We start from the raw sequence: 25027 nt of genomic DNA on the forward strand, positions 1-25027 counted from the left end.
CAGAAGTAACAACATCAAAATAAGCTTTCATTTATGAGAACCTCTGAATCACATCACCAAAATAAATGAAGTTGCAGCAGACTTTTCAATATCACCTTTGGTTGTGGAAACAAATACATAAGTTATTCTTTTATTTTTCATTCATTCCCTATCATTGCAAGATCATTCTTCAACTACCAGAGTAGCCAGAACCTGGTGAAAAGTGGCAAATTTTGTATCCAGATGTGCAAAAGACAAAATACAGAAGTATAGTGCACTGAGGAAGATAGACATACATTTCAAGAAGACAGCAACTGATGGGTGGGGTGGGTGGGCACAAGGCAAATAAAATCCAACACAGGAAATTGCAAATGAGAGAGGCACTTTATGCTAGAGAGAACAATTCTACATGGATACAATAACAGATCTGAGAGTGATAAGGGGCAGTGCAACACCAGTACGAAGATCCTTAGAAATGCAGGATAAGTTGAGGATATGCTAATAAAACCATATAGGACCTTGAGTTTTACAAATATAAGCACAGATACTTGCATTGAGAAAGATAAACTGCTAATCTGCCTTTATTACCTTGAGAATTTTGACACCCAAATCAATGCTCAAGATACAATTGTGTTCAGCTCTGGACACCATACTTTATGAAATATCTGAAGTTATAAGGAGGATACAAAAAATGTTTGCAACCACAATTCTGCAAGTTCTTAGACCATAAGGATAGACTAGAGGAGACAGTATTGTTCTCCTTTAAAGGCTGGATGTTGAAATGGTATCTGGTAAAAGAATTTAAAATTATGATTTGTCGATAACCTGCATGTAGAGCATGGGTTCCCAACCTGGGGTCCACGGACCCCTTGCTTAATGGTATTGATCCACAGTATAAAAAAGGTTGGGAACCCATGAGATTGTTCCTTTTGGCAGAAGGTCTAAAACCAGTGACGATACATGAGGTTAGTTGGCAGAAATATCAAAGAGGCATGAAAAGAAAATCTTGTACAACTGATCATTAAGACCCGGAAGGCACCACCATTGGTATTAGTGCAGTCAGGTGTAATCAGAGATTTATCTTAAAGAATTTACAGACATAATGTTCAAGTTGAAGTTTATTGTCATCTGACTGTACATAATATACAACCAAATGAAACAACATTCCCCTGGAACATAGTGCACCCACAGAACTTTTATCACACACAGCACATAAAACAAAATATTACCACAGATAAGTTAACAAAATATAACTCAAAGTGATTGTAATGCACAGCATAGGCAAACAGTTCACTGTCCTAGTGGCAAGGTATTCATTAGTCTCACTGGAAGAGGCAGCTACCCGGTCTGGTGGTACTCATCCTGATGCTCCTGTACCTCCTTGCTGACGGTAATGGTTCAAAGCAATTGCGCGATGTGTGTTAGGAATCCTCAACAATGCTTCAGGCCCTTTGTATACAACGCGTCACAAATTTGGGGGGGGGGAAGGGGTGAAAAGAAAACCCCACTGATCTTGGCAAGATGAACGGTGAATAGAAAAGGTGGGGGAATGGGACCAATTGGATTGCTCTTCTACAGAACTAAGATCTTGACAAACCAAATGGCCTCGATCCATGCTGCAAGCTTCCTGTAATTCTTTAGCTTATTTATGTGTAATTGTCTTACTATTAATAAAAATATAACAGAGAGATTGAAATAAATAAAGCATTTTAGAAAGCAAACATGAGGAAATCTGCAGATGCTGGAAATTAAAACAACACACACAAAATGCTGGTGGAACACAGCAGGCCAGGCAGCATCTATAAGGAGAAGCACTGTTGATATTTTGGGCCGAGACCCTTCGTCCATTTTAGAAACCTGTTCAAAAATTATCAATATTGATCTTTTTAAAAGACAAATCAAAAATAACATTTCTAAATATTGTTATTTTACATTTAACATGGGAAATGTGAATTTTTATTATGGGTTGGGTTTAAAGAATCAAGGGCAGCACTGCATGCTGCATGCCAACAAAATCTTTGCATGTGCCATCTTGGGCACATATGCCATAGGCTCATCACCCCCAAGAAGAGCACCACCTCTGAGTTGAACAACAAACCTTCAGGATTTCCAAATAACTGGATAGTGGATTATCAGAACTTCATTTACTTTTAAAATTTATAGAACATAGACATCAGATTTTATTTAGCTTTGCGGAAGTGTTAACTTACTTTGCTATATTTACATTTAGGATGCAAACTTCTTTCTGTAGCATTCAACCATTCCTGCTCTTTGGCAGAGTCAAAGTAAAAGAAGGCTTCGGTACTTAGATCCAACTCCTGAAAACTGAAAATCAAGTAATTCAAGTGAACACCCCAAAAATCTATTGAAAGTAAAAATAATTTTTTGAAAGTTTCAAAAAGGATTATACTAATTTAGTTAGGTATCTCTTACCCCAGACAGTACACATCAGGTGGGTGTGTATCAGTAGCCAACCAGGAATCCAGACTACAATCTGGAGACTGTCCATTTACATTCCAGGTCCCAACAAAAAACCTTAAACCAGATAACCATTCATAAAATTCTTTATCAAAATTTACAATTAACTTCCTATAATCAGAATTTGACATTTTGCTCCAAAATTAGCAATTACGTTCACAAACACGGAGTTATCACAGCTAAATCCATGGGTATTAAATGTAGCTGAGATGCCAAAATCCTGAATTATATTAATGCAGAAGACTTAAAATCAGCTGCTAAACAGATTAAAAGGATTTTTAATCTTATTCACATACACACAAATACATAAGTAAAATATATTATCAATGTATTATATATTTATAGACTCAATATCTATCAACTACTGTGGTGTAATTGGTACAAATGCTGGAACCCCATAACAGCTGTGCCAGACTTATCTACATCTTGAAAGAAAATATCAAGGGAAAAACAGCTCGAACAGTATTTCAAGGAGAGGGAATAAAAATGATACATGCATTTATTTCAAAACAGGGATTTCAAATAGTTTCTATATGGGAATATATAATGCAAAAATTTAGAAAGAATTGAAGATCAGGAGCCTACAGCTTGGTAAATAAATTTTGCTTGGGGCATATAACATAGATCCTTTAAAAAAATGAGAAGAAATTGAAGAGCACTACAAAATTTGCAAATTCTTGTTAAAACCCAAGACCAATGCTTAGTCAGTGAGAACACAACACCACAGAAAGAAATCAATAAATAACAGTAAGACCAATTAAGTCTGTTTTAGCAAAATCTGTCTGAAGATGTTCCATCAAATGGATTCAGTTAACTGGAGTTTAGATTTGTTTGATTATGATTTGTTACTTCCCAGATAAGAATCAGTGTTCTCGAGTTCTTTTAATAAAATAAGCCAAAATGAATGAGATAAAAATTGACACACCATGGAGAATATTAGGGAAATTAAGTGTAACAATCAGTTTGGGAAGTGGGCGAGGAGAGGCAAACTGTTTTCAAATGTGAAGTACTCTGCAAAGTCCAAACCAGTGTAGGACTTAAATAGTAGGGCACTAGGGAATGTTATTGTACAGAGCGATTTAGGAATACAAGTGCACAGTTTATTGGAAGTGGCATCTCAGATACACTGTGTGATGAAAAAGATGTTTACGACACTGACCTTCACCAGTGAAGGCACTGTGTGTAAGAATTAGGACACTACGTTGCAATTGTACAAGTCATTGGTGAGGTCACACTTGGAACACTGTGAACAGTTTTGGATATCTTATGAGATATAGTTAATCTGGAAAGAGTGCAGAAAAGATTTTTGAGGTTGTTCCCTGGACCTGAACCTGAAGTTATGTGATGGGGTTGGCTGAGCACATCCTTGGAATGTGAGAGAATAAAGAGGTGGCTTGATGGAACTGTTTAAAATTATGCAAATACAGGTAAGGTGAATCGCAACAGTCTAATCTGCTAGAGTAGGGTAGCCCAAAACTAGGAGGTATAGGTTTAGAGTGAGTGGAAAGATTTAAAAGTGACTTGAGTGGCAATTTTTTCCACCACATAGGATGGTGAATATATGGAATGAGCCACCATAGGAAGTAGTTGAGGCAAATATAATAGTATCATTTAAGAAAGACTTAGACAGATAAATGGTGGGGTGAAGTTTAGAGGGTTTTGGGATGAATGCAGGAAGCTGGAACTAGCTGGTTGGGAACTAGTCATCCTGGACTGATTGGGCCAATGAGACTGTATTTATCCCGTATTGCTTTATAAGTAAACCCTGAATACTTGCTTTAACAGTCTCTGAATCCCATGTAATAAGGTAATTTGTACAGACCTAAAATCTTGAAAGTCGACAAATTCTTTTTCACGTTTTGTTAGGCAATGTTTAATCAGACCTTCTCTGGCTACCGACTGATTACTTGGTTCAAAAAGCTTCCGCATGGTGTTGGTTACTCTTGGCTGTCCATTCCTTGACCCATCTTTTTCAGTGGATAGCTTGCTACATTAAAAATACAAAGATAAATAAGCCGTTCAGTGTCGCTTTAATAAGTAGACAGAAAACACACAATAGGAAAAAGCTAGTAAGAATCAGATCAATGACACATACAACCACTCATTAACTGTTAACCTTATGCAAGTTTTTAAGTTATTGTTGACTGGGGATACATTTTTTCCAGTAACAGGCATCTTTAGTATTTCTTCACAGATGAACAAAATTACAAGGTTAATTTTTAAAACAATGTTCCAAATTTAAGATAAATGACTTGAAGTCAGTCACAGAGCTTAGGAATTTTTTTTGGATGACTCCTCGGAAAAAGTCAAGCTAAGCTCTTCTGGAGCTCAGGAAACTACGAATTTCTGAAAAAGCTAACTAATCCCAAACCTAGAACAGATGTGACAAATCACCCAAATGCCCTCTCCCGTGATTATTCATCCAATTTCATTTGGATGGCAGAGTATGTGCTAGACCTGTCTGCACTCTCTTTACTGCAACATGCTGTAAGGTTTCACTGCCAATGTAATGGTTTCCCTGTAGCAGCAATGTCTAGGTTATGACTAGATATAACGGGGTTTGGAATGCTGAGGCTATCCAATGAGAGAAATGTTGTTATTTCTTGTGAGTCTGGAAGAGAGACTTTCGCGGTCTTTTGCCGGGGAGACATGAGGAGAGAAGATGCAAATGGAGAGGGTTGGTAGACCGTGGGACGGAATGGACTTGAAGCAAGGGTCCGAAGGTCAGTGACGATTGTAGGAGGTCGATGGTGGACGACTGGCTTATCAGTGAGCTCTAACATTGCACAATAGACTGTTTCATGAGAATGGGCCCTTTTACTTATTTTTTGTTTACTAACCATATAGTCAAAGTACGAATTATAAGGCACAATCGCTTAATCGCATATTGTGTACTGTTTGTTATTTCGGGGTACTGATTTGTAACAGGGGACACATCATGCAACATTCACCCAAACGAGATTTCGCAAGTTTGGCTGGGCCGGGGGCTAGCACCCCCTATATTAAGCTGCCAGCCGAAGCAAGAATGAAACACGAGGAAATGTGCAGATGCTGGAAATTAAAGCAACACACATAAAATGCTGGTGGAACGCAGCAGGTCAGGCAGCATCCATAGGGAGAAGCTCTGTCGACGTTTCGGGCCAAGACCCTTCGTCAGGACTAACTGAAAGGAAAGATAGTAAGAGATTTGAAAGTAGGAGAGTTACATTACAGAGTGAAAAACTGAACATGATGCATGAGCCAACAACAAACAGAAGAGCAAACAAAATTCTCAATGCTTCTTCAAAAGTGTACATAAATGATTGGTTTGCTTTTTCTTCCACTTTGTCATTTGCCCACTGATAATTTCACCTTCAGCATCCGTATGAACTACTTAATAGAACAAAATATCATAGGCTAATCAGTGAGAGCAGATAATTTCAGGTTTGGAAGAAATAATTTTGGTTAATTTCTTAAATTCCTAACAACAATAGCTATTGTGGTAGAATTCATTACTGTCCTCCTATACTGATCAGGAAGACAGCATAAAATCTTAGTTGATTTGTTTTCCAATCCCAGTCAAGTGTGGTAGACAGATTTAATCAGCCCAGTTAATTCATGCCAATAATGTACAATAAAAACATTACTTACTTGGTACGAGAAGACACTGCCACAGGAGCAACTCTGCTTCCAGCTTGATTCAGTTGATTCTTCTTTTCCAAATTTATAACATCAATGAAATCATCATCAAACCCAAGCTCTAATGAAGAAGGAAAAGTAATCAGTTTTTTTCAGGATTTCCTCAAGCCACATTGACCCTCTTCCTAAATAGAGGGAATCTTGCAGAATTAACCACAGTGCAACCAACAGCCATGATATTTATCCTGTGCGCACAGATCATGTCTGCAACCAGGAAACTTGGAAATGTGAAAATGTAGGAACTTTGCAGACTAAAAAATAATCTAATGAGATCTTGATATTATTTTGTTTCATGTCTTGCAAATAAGCAGACTGAAAGGCTAATTAGCTACAGGCCAAGAAAGCCTTGAGAAAACTGCAGTTGCGATCATCACCAGTCAGAGCTTAGGATATAGTAGATCGGAGGCTGGTGTAAAACTCTTTAACTCTTCTGTTCCCTTTAATTTCATTTACCACATTTTCATTAGTCTTCCATGTGGTCACTTGTCTGAATAATGTCCAGCTTTGGCTAGTTGGGATAGCTGACATTTACCATTTAAATAGTCAAGGAAGTCCAACAGTTGCCTACCATTGGCTGGAGTCATGTGTTTAAATAACCTCTGCTGCTGGTCTTTTCATTGAGTACAGCATTTGAGTTGCTGCTTGCTGAGACTGCAATCAGCTCACAGATCTTGTATCCTATTAAGAACTGGTTATCCCACCAATTTTAATGTGGGAAAGGAGCTGAGGTATCCCAGAGTTACAAGTAGTATGGCAGCAAGTTTGTTTTTTAAACTTTTTTTTATTAGATGCTTTTAATCTTTTAAGTCCTGAACTAATTTCATTTAAAATATATTGTTTATTTCTCTTTTAACAGCTCTCAAATATCTCTGAAAGCCAGAGACTTTTAGTTGCTCAAAGTAAAGCTGTCAAGGGTACAGGTGGCCCCCGCTTTTCGAACGTTCGATTTACGACAACTCGCTGTTACGAAAGACTTACAGTAGTATCTGTTTTCGCTAACCAAAGAGGATTTTCACTTTTACGAAAAAAGACGCCCGCTTTATACGTGTGTTTACCCCGAGAAAGACTACAATGACCGTGAAGCCTTTGCGCGGGCAGTTGTTTGCGCATGCATGTACGTGCGTATGTATGTACGTGCCGATTTTTTTCCTCCAAATCGATTTTGGTTCGCTTCCTTCCTGAGTTTGATAAGTGAAACTACACCATACCTACAATATTTCTACTTTATATAGGGTGTAAATTTATTATATCATTCCAGCTTTTACTATATGTTAGTGTTATTTTAGGTTTTATGTGTTATTTGCTTTGATTTGGTAGTTTTTTTTTGGGTCTGGGAACACACAAAAAATTTTCCCATATAAATTAATGGTAATTGCTTCTTCGCTTTACGACATTTCGCATTACAAACAGTTTCATAGGAATGCTCTATCTTCCAATTGGGGGGGGGGGGGGCGGGTAAATACCTGTACTTTATAGCTGGAACATCCCTGTTTTACTAGAGATGTAAGAGACTGCAGATGCTAGAATCTGGAGCAACAGGCATCTGGTGGAGGAACTGCATGCAAAGGAGGCTGAAAACAACCACACATGCAGGGAAAATTCCATTTCTGGTTGGCTTTAGGAACTAAACAATAAATAAACCTTAATCCAGTTATGACTTTCTTCTCCACAGAGTAAATAGGTTACTAAACCAACACTTCATTCTCCAGGCATAAGCCTTGGAGTAATTTCAACTTTACCTGATTTACTTGCTCCACTTTCTTTGCCATGTTGTAGTAGACCAAACTGGGGCCAACCTGTTGATTCCATTGCGAATGGATCTATCACTACTTTTTCAACACCAATGCTTTTAAATGTAGCTATTTTTGAAAAGGGAAAGAAAAATTACAAATAGTCAAGTGATTCCCAATTCCAAAATGAGCTTGGCAATAAATGTATCCTGTTAAAGATATGGGAAATCTCTCAATCTGAGAGTCAAATTTAACCTAATTCAATCTTAAGTCCATACTTGGGTGGTAGCAAATATACTTCATTTAGTTAATTAATTGCATATGAAAACTTTAACTTGCTTGGATATTTTAAAGTTAAATCAATTTTGAAAAGTAATCTACTGCAAGCGTCAATAGTTTCAGAAAACACAAATTAACAGTTAAATAATTCATTTTCAGTGATAGCTGTTAAGCCATTTATGCACTCAGTACATCACTAAAAGTTGCCATATTGAATTTTTTTTACAAATATCACATGAACATGACAAAAATAATCTAATTTTGTGAAATGGACTTCAATCCATAGCCGTCTATGAATAGCCTACTGCCATTAGCAACAATGCTTACATACAAACTAAACATTTAATAACTAATTTGCAAGTCAAGATAAAGTTACACTGTTTTTCACTGAAAAATGAAATACAGATCGACCAATTCAAATCCAGCAAATAATAATCCAGTTTCACTGCTGGTCAGAACTTAAATTTTCACCAGCCTAGTTGTAACACATCACTGCACCAAAACATCACCATTACTTTGGTGGCACCATTAACAGAATTAGCTGTTGGTAGGGTCTTTAAAAGAAGCAAATTATTCCTGTGTTATTCTGCATTTACTTTTATAAACTGTGCTTATCTAGCTCCAGTCATATCCTCATTGAATAAAGGAAGTGCTTCTCGAGGTGTTAACCACAAACACCATACGCTATATATGCAAGATAAGGCAGAAGTTCTGAAAAAAAAACTCAACAGTGGTGTGTCTTTGAAAAGTATATGCAACTTGTATAACTTTGGCTCTTCTGCAGTTTATAATATTAAGAAACAAAAAGAAAAGTTGATAATAATGAACCTCCTGTTCATTATTATACTGACACTGAAATTGTGCAGATGGTTGTAAGTCCAGAGGTAGGCAAAACAGTGTCTATTGATAGGTTAATTCAGCTGACAGGTGAATTGATAAAAGGTCTTGAGCAACGCAGTTTTATTACTGAAAGAAAAAAATGAACGTGTACATGTTGCAAGATAAACTAATCAAAGAAAGACCAAAAGGCTTTGTGAAGGGAAGATGGTGCCTCACGAGCCTGATTGAGTTTTTTGAAGAGGCAACAAAAGAAATTGATGAAGGTAGGGCAGTGGATGTGGTCTACATGGACTTTAGCAAAGCTGTTGACAAGGTCCCTCATGAGAGACTCATCTAGAAAGTCATGAGGCATGGGATAAGTGGAACCTTGGCTGTTTGGGTAAAAAATTGGCTTAAAGGAAGAAAGCAGAGAGTAGTTGTGGAAGGAAAGTATTCTGCCTGGAGGTCGGTTACTAGTGGAGTGCCACAGGGATCTGTCCTAGGACCCCTGCTATTTGTGATTTTTATAAATGACCTGGATGTAGAGGTGGAAGGATGGGTAAGTAAGTTTGTGGATGACACAAAGATTGGAGGAGTTGTGAATGGAGCTATATAGGTGGTCGAAGGTTACAAGAGGATATAGACAGGCTGCAGAGTTGGGCAGAAAAATGGCAGATGGAGTTCAATCTGGACAATCTGAGGTGATGCATTTTGGAAGGACAAACCAGAAGACTGAGTACAGGATTAATGGTCAGTTACTTAAGAGTGTGGATGAACAAAGGGACCTTGGGGTTCAAATCCATACATCCCTCAAGGTCATTGCACAGGTTGATTGGGTAGTTAAGAAGGCCTATGGGATGCTAGGCTTCATTTACAGGGGGACTGAGTTCAAGAGAAGAGAGGACATGTTGCAACTCTACATCTGGTGAGACCACACTTAGAGTATTGTGTTCAATTCTGGTCACCTCATTATAGGAAGCTATGGAGAGGGTGCAGAGGAGATTTACCAGGATGTTGTCTGGATTGGAGAACAAGTCATATGAAGCAAGGTTAGCAGAGCTGGGACTTTTCTCTTTGGAGCGTAGAAGAATGAGAGGGGACGATAGAGGTCTACAAGATTATGAGAGGCATAGATAGGGTGGATAGTTAGTACCTGTTTCCCAGGGCACCAATAGCAAATACCAGAGGGCATATGTACAAAATTAAGGGAGGGAAGTTTAGGGGAGACATCAGGGGGAAGTTTTTTTTACACAGAGGGTTGTGAGTGCCTGGCATGACTTGCCAGCTAATACATTAGGGGTGTTTAAGAGCCTCTTGGACAGGCACATGGATGAAAGAAAAATGGAGGGTTATGGGGTAGTGTGGGTTTAGTACTTTTTTTAAAGGATTATATGGGTCAGCACAACATGGAGGGCTGAAGGGCCTGTACTATGCTGTAGTGTTCTATGGTTCTAAAATACATGAAATAAGTTAGCTTGAAGGAATAATTCAGAAAAATAGCTAAGAAAAGTGGAAGACAGGTGTCAACACTTGAAAATTCAGTGCCGTCAACTTCCGCTCACCCACGTGTGCTGCCACCACCATCACCAATTCTTGAAGATGCTGTGCCAACTTCATCACACCACCAGGTCATGAAGGTTCAATCGTCTTTCAAGATGAGACACAAGGCAATCCTGATGACCCCACTTTCAGACATGTGACTCTGCCTAGTTGTACAATCCAACTCTTTACTTTGGGAGTGATAATAACCAACCTTCTGTTGTCAGTAAATATAGATACCTTGTAAGGTATTTTGCCTGTACTGTACTTCAATACATTTTTCTTGTTTTTCATTTGTCATTTTTTTTTCTTTACTATCCAATTTGTATTTACAGGCTACTTGAAAGGTAGGGTGAGGTGATCATGAAGTGAGTTAGGGGGGGTTTATTTACTTAAACCTTACCAAACCACCTGTGATTTGGCAAAATCCCTAATCTGGCACTGCACAGGTCCCAATTGTTCCAGATTTGTGGTTGTCAACCTGTACATCTACTAAGGTATATGGCTGTAAGTACAATCAATTTGTTTTAATTGCTTATAGTGAAATGCAATGTGAAATCATTAACTTTAAGCTTAATGGTTTCTTCAAACATTACTCAGGGAATCCCTCCAGATGAGCTGCATCAGGCTGATTGCAGCACAAGAGGCCTGAGATAATCATAAAGAACTTGTGGTGTGCAAAAGGAATTTCCAGTGTGACACCAATAACTGAAAAATTACAACAGGGAAAATTATTGTGAAATTTAAGTAACTTAATCAACTGAACCTCACCAATTAACTTAACCAGTACCCACATTGAAAATCACTGACTTCAGAGAACTTATAAAACAGCAGGGTGCTCAAAGCTTACATACAGTTTGGTCAGAGGCGAAGGGAATAGTGTTTGAACTGTGGCCAATCAGTAAACGGGAGCTTGAGAAGGGAACTTCACAAAGGCCCGCAATTAAAAATTTAAAAAGCTGCACTCCACGGCAGTTTTTGGAGACTGAACTGTGGCCAGTCAATACAGGGGATTCATTAGCAAGGGAGAATGAAAATAAGGCAGGGGCAAGTGGAGTGGCCACTGTTGGATGAAAGGTTGCCTCCCAGGTGCCACGGTCATGAATGTCTCAGATCAGGTCCACTGCGTTCTAAAGGGGGAGGGGGAGCTGTCAGAACCAGGGACATAGTAGGAAAGATGAAGAAATTCTGAAAGGAGATTTTAGGGAGCTAGACAAAAACCTGAAAAGCAGGACTGCCAGGATAGTAATCTCCGGATTGCTGCCCGTGGCATGCACCAGTGAGGGCAAGAATAAGAGCATTCGGCAGATAAATGTGTAGCTGAGGAACTGGTGCAGGGGGCAAGGGTTCAGGTTTCTGGATCATTGTGATCCTCTCTGGGAAAGGAACAACCTGTGCAATAGGAACGGGATACAACTAAACCCAATAACCTTGTGGGCAGGTTTGTTACAGCTGTTCAGAAGGTATTAAACTAATTTGGTAGGGGAATGGATATGGAGTGATAGAGCTAAGGATGGAGTAGTTAGTTTACAAACAGAGGCAGTATGTAGCGAGATTACTAGCAAGGGCAGGCTGTTGACAGGGAAAAATTGCAATCAGTCAGCAGGATGAGTTGCAATGTATAAGGCGGACAAGATGATAAAGGATGATGAATACAGGGTTGAAGGTGTTACATTTGAATGCGCACAGGATAGGCAATGTAATGCCCTGGTTTTTACTGCTATACTAATAGGCATTTCATTTTCGCACTTTTTTGCAAATGCAATTGCTCTGTTAGTTAAGTTTCAAAGACTAGTATTTTGGTTTCAGCTGAGATAAGCAGCGTTTGCTCAGCCTAGGAATGTTGTGCCAGCCAATCAAGGTGGGATGCCATGGAACATTCGAGAGAGCTGGGTGGGAACAGATATCTGAAGGACAATGGTCTGGTTTGAGGCCTTTTGGGGTGTGGAGAAGAGCACAAGAAGTGTTCTAAGGATCCATCCTGAAGGGGGGACCCTATTGTAAAAATGCTTGGTGCAGACAAATGGTTAAAAGGAAGAAGTGCCAATACTGAGTTAGCCAGTTCGTTCAAAATGGTCTTTGAGGGAAGTTTGAACTGTGGTTGGTGTCCTTCATGCAGAACGTGGGTTCAGCGTGTGAGCAATCAAAGCAAAGCATCCTGACTACTTCCAAAATGAGATCCAACGTCTGTGCACATCTAGACTGGTTTAACTGCAATGGGCTCTTTCTTTTTTTTTTACCATTAACTGTTTGTTAAAGTTGAAATGTCTGTAAATGTACTTCCACTTTAATTTTATCTAATGAGCCAAGTTTGTTATGAACCATAGTGAGATGGTTACAGGATTAAGCTAGATGAACTTGTAGCACAGTAAGAGATGGGCAGGTTTGACATTGTAGGCATCAGAGTCAGTGATGCCTACATGTGAACCATGGTAAATATGCGAGGTCAAAGCCAATATAAAAACCAAAGGGGGGAATTGAAGCAAAAATTAGTGGGATGTTAAAAGGATTGGGAAGTTTTTAAAAACCAACAGAAGGCAACTAAAAAGTCATTAAGGAAAAGATGGAATTTGAAAGTAAGCTAGCCAATAATATTAAAGAGGATACCAAAAGTTTCTTCAAACATATAGAATGTTTCTAAAAGAGAGGCAAGAGTGGCTATTGAACTGCTGGAGTGGTAGTACTGAGGGACAAGGAAATAGTGGATGAACTGAATAAGTATATTGCATCAATATCCACTGCAGAAGACACCAGCAGTATGCTGGAAGTTTGAGAGTGTCAAGAGGAAGAAATGAGAGAAGTTGCCGTTACTAGGGAGAAGGTGCTTGGGAAACTGACAGATTTATAGGTAGATAAATCACCAGAAACCAGATGGTGTACACCCCAGGGTTCTGAAAGAGGTGGCAGAAGAGACTATGGATCTTTCAAGAATCAATCGATTTTGGTATGGTTCTGGAGGAATGGAAAATTGCAAATGTCCCTCCACTTTTCAAGAAGGGAGAGAGGCAGAAGAAAGGAAATAATAGGTCAGTTAGTCTGACGTCAATAGTTGGGAACTTCTTGGAGTCCATTGTTAAGGGGTTTTGGAGGCACATGATAAAATAAGCCAAAGTCAAGGTTTCCTCAAGGGAAAATCTTGCCTGACATATCTACTGAAATACTTGGAAAGAAATAACAAACAGGATAGACAAAGGAGTATATGTAGATGCTGTGTACTTGGATTTGCAGAAGACCTTTGATAAGGTGCTGCACAAGAGGCTGCTTAACAAGAGCACATGGTATTACAGGAAAGATACTAGCATGGACAGAGCAATGGAAGAGGCAAAGAGTGGGAATAAAGGGAGCCTTTTTTGGTTTGCTACCAGTGACTAGTATACAGAGGTCTGTGTTACGACTGCTTCCTTTTACGTTAAATGTCAATGACTTGGATGATGGAATTGGCGGCTTTTTGGTCAAGTTTGTGGATGACATGAAGATAGGTGGAGGGGCAGATAGTGCCGTAGAAGCAGGGAGGTTGCAGAATGACTTGGATTAAGAGAACCGGTACAAAACAGGCAGATGGAATAGTGTCAGGAAGTGTATGTCATGCACTTTGATAGAAGAAATAAAAGCACAGACTATTTTCAAAATGGCAAGAAAATTCAGAAGTTTGAGTGCAAAGGGACTTGGGAGTCCTCGTGCAGGATTCCCTAAAGGTTAATCTGCAGGTTGATTCCATGGTGAGGACAGCAAATGGAATGGTAACATTCCTTTCAAAAGGATTAGAATATAAAACAAGGATGTAACATTGAGGCTTTAGAAGGCTCTGGTAAGGCCTCAATTGGAGTATCATGAGCAGTTTTGGACCTCTTTTCTGAAAATGGATGTGCTGACATTGGAGACAGTTCAGAGGAGGATCACTAGAATGATTCTCGGAATGTAAGGGTTGCCATACAAGAACCGACTGATTACTCTGGGCCTGTACTCACTGGAATTTAGAAGAATGAGGGGGATCTCATTGAAACCCGTTGAATGTTGAAAGGCCTCGATAGAATGGACGTGGAGAGGATGTTTCCTATCATGGGGGAGTCTAGGACCAGATAGCACAGCCAAAAAATAGAGGGACATCCACTTAGAAAGGAGATGTGGAAGAATTTCTTTAGCTAGAAAGTGGAGAACTCTGGAATTCGTTGACACAGGTGGCCGTGGAGGTCAAATCATTGGGTATATTTAAGGTGGAGGTTGGTGTTCTTGATTTGTCAGGGCATGAAAGGTTACGAAGAGAAAGCAGATTTAGGCTGAGAGGGAAATGGATCAACCATGATTAAATACTGGAGCAGATTCAATGAGCCAAATGGCCTAATTCTGCTCTTATACCTTCCGCTCTTATATTTACAAAACAAAGACCATCACTTACCATTTAGGACTATTATAATGTCTGCTCAGCAACAGGATCTTCCCGTTAAATAGCTTATTTTAAGCATTTTTATAATCTGTACATTTTGTTGGAGCAAAATAAATCAAGCCTTATTTTTGTCAAAAATAGTTTTTTTTCCCAATTTTAAATTCAAGCTCATGTCTACCTTGTTGAACCTTTTTCACTTCAGTGAGGAAGTTGAGGCAGGACTCGTCATCTGGCAGTTCAAAGCAGCAGTGAGCCTGGTCTCCTTGTATACGGACCCTACATATCCCTAAGACAATAAAAGTACATAAATAACTGGAAATATTGGCATAGAATAAAAAAACTTTAATCAACATTGAAACTTGGGAAGCTAACAAATTCATCATTTGCAAATTACGTCAGATAACAGGATCCCACTTTGGCATTAATTGCAGTAAAACTGTAATCCACAGAAGCATTTGGGAAGTAGGCTGAATTACTTTCCAGATCTACAGGAGGTGAGAGTACCTGTGCTTTTTTTTTAACCTCACTGCTTCCCACCACCAAGCAACCTAAATCTTCCTTTGCATTTCACTTGCATTTCCTCCAGTCTCGCATATTGCATTTAGTGCTTAACATGTGGTCTGCTTTATGCTGGAGAAACCAAATGCAGAACATTTGCATTCAGTCCACAGGGCAACCTTAAGATTCCAACAGCCAGTCACTTGAATTCCTTACCATTCTTACTCTGACTATGGCTTCCCGCATTGTTGTAAGGAGACTTAACATTAGTTTGAAGAAGATGAGCTGCTGTTTTCTGGGACTTAATATTGAATGCATCAATTTCAGTTAACTCACTTTCTCTGTATAATGAAAAAGCCATCTCTGCCATTGACTATCACTAACACTAACCATTTTTCCTAAAATACGCCATAAGTCTTCAAGTGTAGAGATTAAGCCACAACAATCTAATTGAGGTATACTACCCGAGAAAGCAAGCAGTGCCTAGTGATGAATTATATAGCTCAGAAGTCCCTATGCACCTGCAATCAACTGAACTATCCTAAGGAAGCAGGTAAAATATTAATAGTAGGTAAAAGTATTTAAGTGAACGAGCTAAAGCAGCAATGCAACTTTCAAGACCAAAAGAAAATCTCACTCAAGACCTTAGCTTCTCCCCCACTCAGGGAAGATTTATTGCGTCCTGAATGCTTCAGTAACATAGCTCAATTTGCATTGTTTGGACAAACAAAGTTGCCAAGTTTGACTTAGGCTAGCATTCAGATATCAAATTAAACCATGCTACCCTCATCTGTTCCCACCACTAAGTAAGGGAAAGAAGGGATTGCAATTTACTAATTTTCAACTTCACAATTGCCATGCATTATCAATTCTCAGTCTAAGATCAGGCAAAATAATTCTAAATAGGAAGCTGAGAATTCAGAGAAACTGTCTAATCTAGGAGAGATCTGAGCTTTGATACATCAATGATGAAAACATACTGTATAATTACATACACAAGCAAGGAGAAGGATGGCATTGGTAGGTTGGCCTAGCATTTGGATGAGAGGTATATAAAAACATGAAATCCTCTGGAAACTAACTAAGCAAATTACAGGACATCTACCTTGAAATTCTGTTCAAAAGTATAGTTGTTAGATAATACCAGGGTTAATACTTCAAACAAAAATAATACTTCAAGTTTTACAATGAAATTTAGAAATTAGGAACTCACGTGTAAAAGGATCATCAATCAAAAGTGCCTCTTCAGCCTCTGAAAATGAAACATTCTTAGGTTATGGTGAAGAATTTGACAGTTTGTTGCATTAGGGTTGAGAGCTAATATTTCTCATTGTAGTGATGGACAGTGATGATAGACTGCTTAAACTTTACTAAAGTACTAAAGATGGATTGTATTTATACAAGGCACCACAGGTCTTTTCCATCAATAATATGAAAGTTGCATAAAAGTCCAAAGCTGGAAGGTTGAAGAACGATGAAGAAGAAAGATTAGGAAGAATAGCAAGATTAGGCTTAAAGTGAGCATGAAGAAGTGTGACAGCTAGGATTTTTAAACTCAGTGTATTGTAGGACCAAGAATCAACACAGGTCAATAGCGAATGTGTCTTGGGACAATTGGACGAAGTATGGCAGGGTAAGTTTCCAATAAATTAAGTAATTGTAAACTTAGGATTCTCTGTAGGGAACACAAAGATAACTAAAAAACTGTCCAAAAGTAAAAAAAAGGGTAAGAGTTTCATGCTAATAAAAGGAAAAGCAGCAAAAAAACTTACATGTGGAAGCCATTGTCCCCGAAGATAGTTGTTCTTTTGCTATTTAACCATATTGCATACTATATCCATTTGAAGTAGTGGATGTGGTAAAACAATGCAGGTGAATGGCAAAAGAACACATTTTAGACTGAGTACAAAACAGCTATATTTTAGCCTTCCTGATTATTAACTGGAGACACTTCAACTCATTTATTACACAGGTGTCTTAGTGCAGGAGTTCACAACCTTTTTTATGCCATGAACCACTACCATTAACTGACGAGGCTGTAGACCCCAGTTTGAGGACCCGCCCTAAAGGAAATCCATTAGCAGATATGATTATCAGCTTATCAACATTCATGGATTAAGACTTGGCTTGGAGATAACCATGTTAAGAAAAATACTAGCTATATTGAAACTGAATTATACAGATACAGCTCAACAACAAACATCAAGGACAGAAACAAAGTTCACTGGGAGAGCTGAGACACGCATGTTCAAAAAGTTAGATTTAGGGTGGTAGTGGTCAGAGTGAATTGATATGTCAAAATATGTTTTCTGAAAACAACCAAGACTGAGTTGTTTCAGCAGGAATATGTCCAAATATTAGATTAGACCAATGATGTATCAGATGTACTCAAATACATCTGGCTGGCAGCAATAGTGTTATGATGGTTTGTAGAGTTGAAGGATAAGAAGCTGGTAATCTGACAAAAACAATGAAGAAACTGAAAATCTTCTCCAAACTTCCTGTGCCCTCAACAATTGATGGACCATGACCTGTATTTCTTGGTGCCATTAGAAAGCGTTCCACCTATTGAGACAATACTGGCCGTAAGAGTAATTTCTATCATTTTACCTAGAACCCATTTTTTCGCACATGCCCATGAACTGTATCTTAATAGTCTTATTTCTGAATGGTACTTGGAGTAATTCACAGTGGATAATTAGACAAAAAACTAGCACATCGTTTTGGACACTGAAGGAAACAGGAGCACTTAGGGAAAATCCACACAGTAAAATTGGCAGTAGTGGAAGATAGGATTGAGCCCAGAGACATTTGAGGCTCAAAATTTGAAGCAGAGACATTACCTCTTGCATCAATGTGCTTCACAGGTGCTTCAGTTTCCTGATCCTATTGACATCAGGATCTCCAAAAGTTACGGAGAGTACCCACCATGAGTGATAAAGGCATAATCTCCCATTATGTTCAATAAATTCTGTTTCAAACCATGGATATAGTGTTCAGGAAATGAATCTGTATTGCACAACATCTTCATGCAATATCAAATCCTTTTACACAAAACTTAATCACATTTATGCTTAAGGGTCATCAGGAACATGCATTAACAGTAAACAGTGGGTAACATGCATCTTGCAGTCACTTGTGTAAAACTCTCCTGTGCATTTAATGGTCATAATTGACACTGATCAGTCACACTGAAGACGAACTTGAGCAGGAGGCAAGGCTTGATTTGTCTTTAACGGGAAACAAACCTGACTTTATTGATGCAGAGTTCAATCATCTTGCACTTGGGGTCTACTTTTAAGTAATTTCATGAGTTTTCATTCCCACTCCAATCCCTCTGTACTGATGGCTTTAACGACTCATCAACTGACTGCACGTTGGGCTTCCCCTCCTGAGGGGTTACATCCTCTGATATAACTGAATCCACTGAATTCTGGCCAACTCCTCTTTATCCTGTGGCGCTCTCCTTCACCCTTCCACCTTAATTCATGACTATCCAACTTCTTTAATTTCCAGTGATTTTCAACTGCATTATCATTTCTCAAATATCTTTCCTCAAATAGTTTTTGCTCACAGCATAGAATAGTGATTTACAGCAAGAGTTCCTGATAACTGTAGACAATAAATTAATAAGAATAAAAGAATCACTGATGAAGACTCATCCCACTGCTTCAAGTCGATTTTCTGCCAAAATGGTTAAAATAATTTATCAAAGTACAAGAAATTCCCTAGAAAATGAGTAGGAGGTTAAACTTTATATTTCCTTTCCTTTTTTTCTCATGAATTAAGGCTCTGGTTTGCACTCAGCAGCTGCCCAACAACTTGGCTGAAGCCATGACAGAACAGTAAGCTCACATTCTACTTCTCCACATCATGGTACAGCACACTTAATCACACAAAAAAGCATAATTTCCAAATTACTTACAATTTTATAATATTACAAATGAGACAAGCCCATTAAAATTATTAAAAATGCAATAATATTTTCCATCAGATAAATACCAAACTATAAAAGGAACATTTGGTATAAAGATTTCTCACGGTTGCTTTTTCTCATACCTTGTATAATGCGAAACTGGTTATTAATCGGGATCACAGTCTGACAAGCAGTAGTTCCATCATTTGCTTCCCGAATTGTAGAGATGGATAAACTGTAATAACAAGATTCACCACCAAATAAACCATTAACTAACTGCAACCAGTTCATAAGCAATTCATATTAATGGCACTATAAATGAGAAAATTGATGCTTTGCAAGCCAAAATAAGCTTTAAACCTGCAATACCAGAATGTTTATTTATAGGTCTGTTATTTACATCCAATTTTCATATTTTCTATACTTGAAAACATGATGAGGAAGCTATAAAATGCAGAATGCATTTAATTACTGAAAATTTACATGTAGGGATCTATTATAACCACAACAGAAATGGTGAAAAAAAGAGCTTTGAATTAATTCTTCAGCTACAAAAAGTTTTGCTGTTTTTTTGGCAAAGATGATACTGCAACTTTTTAAGATCACTTGCAGACACTAACTACAATAGTTCTGTTCAGACTGATTACATTCGTGGGAATATTCACTTTGAAAAATGGATCAAACTGATGCTATATAATACAGATGCTATTAATGGCTACAAAAGTGCAATATTTATACTTTGGGTCAAGATAGTTTTACTCATAGATAATAAGAAACCTAAGCAGCTCCTGTGGGATAATTTTTTAAAAGGATTTTTAAGTCCAAATGACTTCATAGATTACATCCAATGAAAGAATAACAGTAGACCAGTCATTTGAGCCCAATTGTGTTGTCTCCATGTAAAACCAGGTTTACAATGAAAATGAAGTTATAATTTTATTAGCACAAAGTTACAGCAGAATTCCAACTAATGTTCAGGATATTGACGACTGCTGAAGTGCAAATCCTGAGTGTTTTTACAAACTGGTTCATAAGTTTTTGGAAAAGACTGTAACTCATTATACAAAAAATTCCTAACTTGCAAGTATCTAAAAAAATGGGTTTTAGGTAAATTATATTTATTAGATAGATGTAAAAACAATGTAGGTCATTTGGCTGCTGGGTTTCCTTTTATTATATTAGTTCAAAAAACCCTCAAATGAGTGGTATTAAGGCTGGAAAGGTTATAAAATTTAATTTTACTTCTTAGATTGATAATTTAAAGCAGTTACCAGGATCTTCCTGACACTCTGATTAATTAACAATTTGATTACCACTGCACCATGGAAATGTAACAGAGACAGATATTTAATCTTAGGATAACTAATTAAATACTTCCAAAAGACCTATGCTTCCATTTTACTGCTTTTTAAAACTTTCAATTATTGTTGACTTTAACCCATCTCAGCCAACCTGCATCCACCAGGAATTGGGGGGGGGGGGAAGGAGTGGAATGCTTACAGTGCCAGTGGTAAAAGAATTGTTCAAAATATAACTTTACTGTAATCACACACCAATAATCAGCACATACATCTTTCAATTGCTCAACTACTTTCCATCACTTTACCATTTTTAAAATATTTACAATACATTTTAAAGACCAGACATTACTAATGTAAAATTTAGTATGCACTGTATGGCAATTTTCAACACCATTCACCAAGTTTAAGAAAAAATGTTTAACCATTGAATTTTGTAATTTAATGTCATAAATCACTGAGGAAGCATTGTTGAATTCTTTCATAATAATACGATTTTCACCCTTTTCCATTCTTTTTTATACAAACCCCATTTCCAGAAAAGTTGGGATATTTTCCAAAATGCAATAAAAACAAAAATCTGTGATATGTTAATTCACGTGAACCTTTATTTAGCTGACAAAAGTACAAAGAAAAGATTTTCAATAGTTTTACTGACCAACTTAATTGTATTTTGTAAATATACACAAATTTAGAATTTGATGGCTGCAACACACTCAAAAGTTGGGACAGAGGCATGTTTACCATTGTGTTACATCAACTTTCCTTTTAATAACACTTTTTAATCGTTTTGGAACTGAGGATATTAATTGTAGTAGATTTGCAATCGGAAATTTTGTCCATTCTTGCTTGATATAAGACTTCAGCTGCTCAACAGTCCGTGGTCTCCGTTGTCTGATTCTCCTCTTCATGATGCGCCATACATTTTCAATAGGAGGTAGATCTGGACTGGCAGCAGGCCAGTCAAGCACACGCACTCTGTGTCTACAAAGCCACGTTGTTGTAGCCCGTGCAGAATGGGGTCTAGCATTGTCCTGCTGAAATAAGCATGGATGTCCCGGGAAGAGACATCGCCTTAATGACAACATACGTCTCTCGGAAATCCTAATATATATATATATATGTATATATAAAGTCAATGGTACCTTCACATACATGCAACTCACCCATGCCGTGGGGCACTGATTCACCCCCATACCATCACAGATATGCTGGGCATCACCATACCATCACCTTTCACTGATAACAATCAGGATGGTCGCTTTCATCTTTGGCACAGAAAACTCAAAGCCCATTTTTTCCAAGAACTAGCTGAAATGTGGACTCATCTGACCACAGCACACAGTTCCACAGTCTTTCAGTCCATCTGAGATGAGCTCGGGCCCAGAGAACTCGCCGACATTTCTGCATAGAGTTGATGTATGGCTTCCTCCTTGCGTAATACAGTTTCAAATTGCAATTCTGGATGCAGCGACGGACTGTGTTAAGTGACAATGGTTTTCCGAAGTACTCCCGAGCCCAGGTGGCTATACTTGTCACAGTAGCATGATGGTTTCTTAGGCAGTGCCGCCTGAGGACTCGGAGATCACGCGCATTCAACAGTGGTTTCCAACCTTGCCCTTTACGCACTGAGATGTCTCTGAATTCTCTGAATCTTTTCACAATATTATGTACTATAGATGTTGAAAGACCTAAATTCTCTGCAATCTTGCGTTAGGCAATGTTCCTTTTGAACTCACTAACAATTCTCTCACGAATTTTGGCACAAAGGGGTGAGCCACGACCCATCATTGCTTGCAAAGACTGAGCCTTTGATGGACGCTACTTTTATACCCAGTCATGATACCTCACCTGCTACCAATCAGCCTGCTTAATGTGGAGTCTTCCAAACCGGTGTTATTTGAATATTCTGTGCACTTTTCAATCTTATTTTAATTCTGTCCCAACTTTTGTTGAGTGTGTTGCAGCCATCAAATTCTAAATTTGTGTATATTTACAAAATACAATTAAGTTGGTCAATAAAACTATTGAAAATCTTTTCTTTGTACTTTTGTCAGTTAAATAAAGGTTCACGTGAATTAACATATCACAGGTTTTTGTTTTTATTACATTTTGGAAAATATCCCAACTTTTCTGGAAATGGGGTTTGTACATGTTCATTTTCTGGTTCAACATTAGAACAACATGGTCCTATTTCATACTTTTGCCACTGGAACCTAAATCTTTGGCTGGGAGAGGATCCAGCCTGTCCTCTGTGCGCAGTCCCAGCATCCCTCAAGACCAAACTAATACAAGGCAGATACACCTGGTGACACAACCAAGTGCTAAGGAGTTCGGCAACTGAACTTGAGTGTAAGAGAGTAACCACCAACGCCCGGCCTCTCGATGCCCAGACAACGGTCCCACAGCTACCATCCTTCATCCAGGAAGGAGAGAAACCAGGGGCTAACCCCTTGCCTCACGACTCATGCCCACTGAATGCAGCTAGGGACTGGGAAATGCATATCGATTTAGGGCAGAAACTTACCTTTCCACCTGAAATTGCAATGACCAACCTGCGGCCTGACCTGGTCCTTTGGTCCAACTCCTGTCTTTATCACTGAGCTGACAGTCCTCTGGGAGGATGCTGTGGATGAGGCTTACGAATGGAAAAGGCTGCAATATGCCAACCTTGCAGCTGAAGCAGAGGAGTGAGGCTGGAATGTAAAAGTGCACCCAGTTGAGGTAGGGTGCAGGGGCTTTGTAGCCAGTTCCATCGTAAAGCTGCTGAGGGAAGTAGAGTCAGAGGGCAGACCCATAGGAAGGCAATCAAAGCACTTGCTAATGCCATTGAAATGAGCAGTCACTGGCTGTGGCTGAAAAGAAGGGATGCCGTCAGGGCTACCAAGTGACCATCTAGACACTAACCATATGACACACACCCAGGTCTGATCAGCCTGTGGTGGGCCTGCCTCGGCTGAGAATGTCTTCTGATAAAAGGCCGAAACACCCAGTGATATCGAGGTACACAACTGAAGATGCGTCGTAATGGTAGTAACATCATCTAGTGGTCATCTTTAAGAAAGACTTCCACTCAAGTCAAATGCAGTGCAGAAACTTTAGGGATTGTAACATCCAGTCCTATTAATCAAACTGACAACAGACAGACTGGATGAGATGGGAGAAGTACAAGTTTATGCCAGTATGTGAAAGACTGAGGGTGAGCTGCAGCACTGTAGGCTGATGGCAGACAGGGTACAAACAAAATTGCACCTGAACAAATGCACTGAATTTAAGTTTTTGAAATTATGAAATTGCTGAATATTCTTAGAATGCTGGATAAGAATTCCAAAGTGAAAATGTCAGATAAATATAAGTTTACAATATTAAGCAAAAAGTCTTTCTGCTAATGCTTAAAATATGCAGTTAACGCAGGTGATCAAACACAGCAGCTTCAATGGGTCTAACCAAAGATGTTACAGTCAGTCCTCCTTATCCACGGGTTCCGCATGCGCGGATTCAACCAACCGTGGATCAGGAAAACCTGGAAGTTCTCTCTCCAGCACTCGTTGTTTGAGCATCGTTCGACTTGTGTCTTGTGTACAGACTTTTTTCCTTGTCATTATTCCCCAAACAATACAGAATAACAACTATTTACATAACATTTACATTGTATTAGGTATTATAAGTAATCTAGAGATGATTTAAAGTACAGTCGGCCCTCCTTATCCGCGAGGGATTGGTTCCCGGAGCCCCCCCAGATACCAAAAAACATGGATGCTCAAGTCCCCTGTTTAACCTGTCTCAGTGTGGTGGTCTTTAGGACCCAGCAGAACCCCAGACCTAATTTAATCTGTCTCAGTGTGGTGGACTTTAGGACCTAGCTCAGCTCTGAATCCGCAGTGTTTCTGTTCACGAAAATAATAACGATCACGATTGAAAATAAAGTGGAAGTAATAAAGCGATCAGAAAGAGGTGAAACACCATCGGTCACTGGAAAAGTGTTAGGCTACAGTCGGTCAACAATCGGAACAATTTTAATGAAGCATGTGAAAGGTTCTGCCTCGATGAAAGCTACAATTATTACTTAGCAACGCAGTGATTTAATTATTGAAATACATACGTTTCTTAGTGTTTTATATGCATAGAAAGGTAAAATATATACTATATACTAAGACAAACATTTGACTGACACTAAATAATACCATATGTACCTGTTCCAACTTCAAATCGGACTTAAAGATGGACTCCGGAAAGGAACTCATTCGTAACCCGGGGACTGCCTGTACTTTTAAATCATCTCTAGATTATTTATAATATCTAATACAATGTAAATAGTTGTTACAGTATACTGTATTGTTTAGAGAATAATGACAAGAAAAAATAGTCTGTATATGCTCAAACAATCAGTGCTAGAGAGAGAACTTCCAGGTTTTCCCGATCTGCGGTT

General features: G+C 38.6%; 1 protein-coding gene across 1 annotated transcript in view; it reads right to left on the reverse strand.

Annotated features, from left to right (window-relative positions):
* The window catches only part of ocrl (OCRL inositol polyphosphate-5-phosphatase), a 79944-nt gene that overhangs the window by 41231 nt on the left and 13686 nt on the right, over positions 1 to 25027 (reverse strand). Inside the window, exons 3-10 of the mRNA XM_059977151.1 lie at positions 19444 to 19535; positions 16598 to 16636; positions 15065 to 15172; positions 7875 to 7994; positions 6088 to 6196; positions 4280 to 4444; positions 2413 to 2514; positions 2190 to 2304 (exon numbers count right to left, since the gene is read on the reverse strand). Coding sequence (XP_059833134.1) covers positions 2190 to 2304; positions 2413 to 2514; positions 4280 to 4444; positions 6088 to 6196; positions 7875 to 7994; positions 15065 to 15172; positions 16598 to 16636; positions 19444 to 19535 — 850 coding nt within the window. The remainder of the gene's footprint in view (positions 1 to 2189; positions 2305 to 2412; positions 2515 to 4279; positions 4445 to 6087; positions 6197 to 7874; positions 7995 to 15064; positions 15173 to 16597; positions 16637 to 19443; positions 19536 to 25027) is intronic.

Source organism: Hypanus sabinus, chromosome 8, assembly GCF_030144855.1.
Source record: "Hypanus sabinus isolate sHypSab1 chromosome 8, sHypSab1.hap1, whole genome shotgun sequence".
NCBI classification, from domain to species: domain Eukaryota; kingdom Metazoa; phylum Chordata; class Chondrichthyes; order Myliobatiformes; family Dasyatidae; genus Hypanus; species Hypanus sabinus.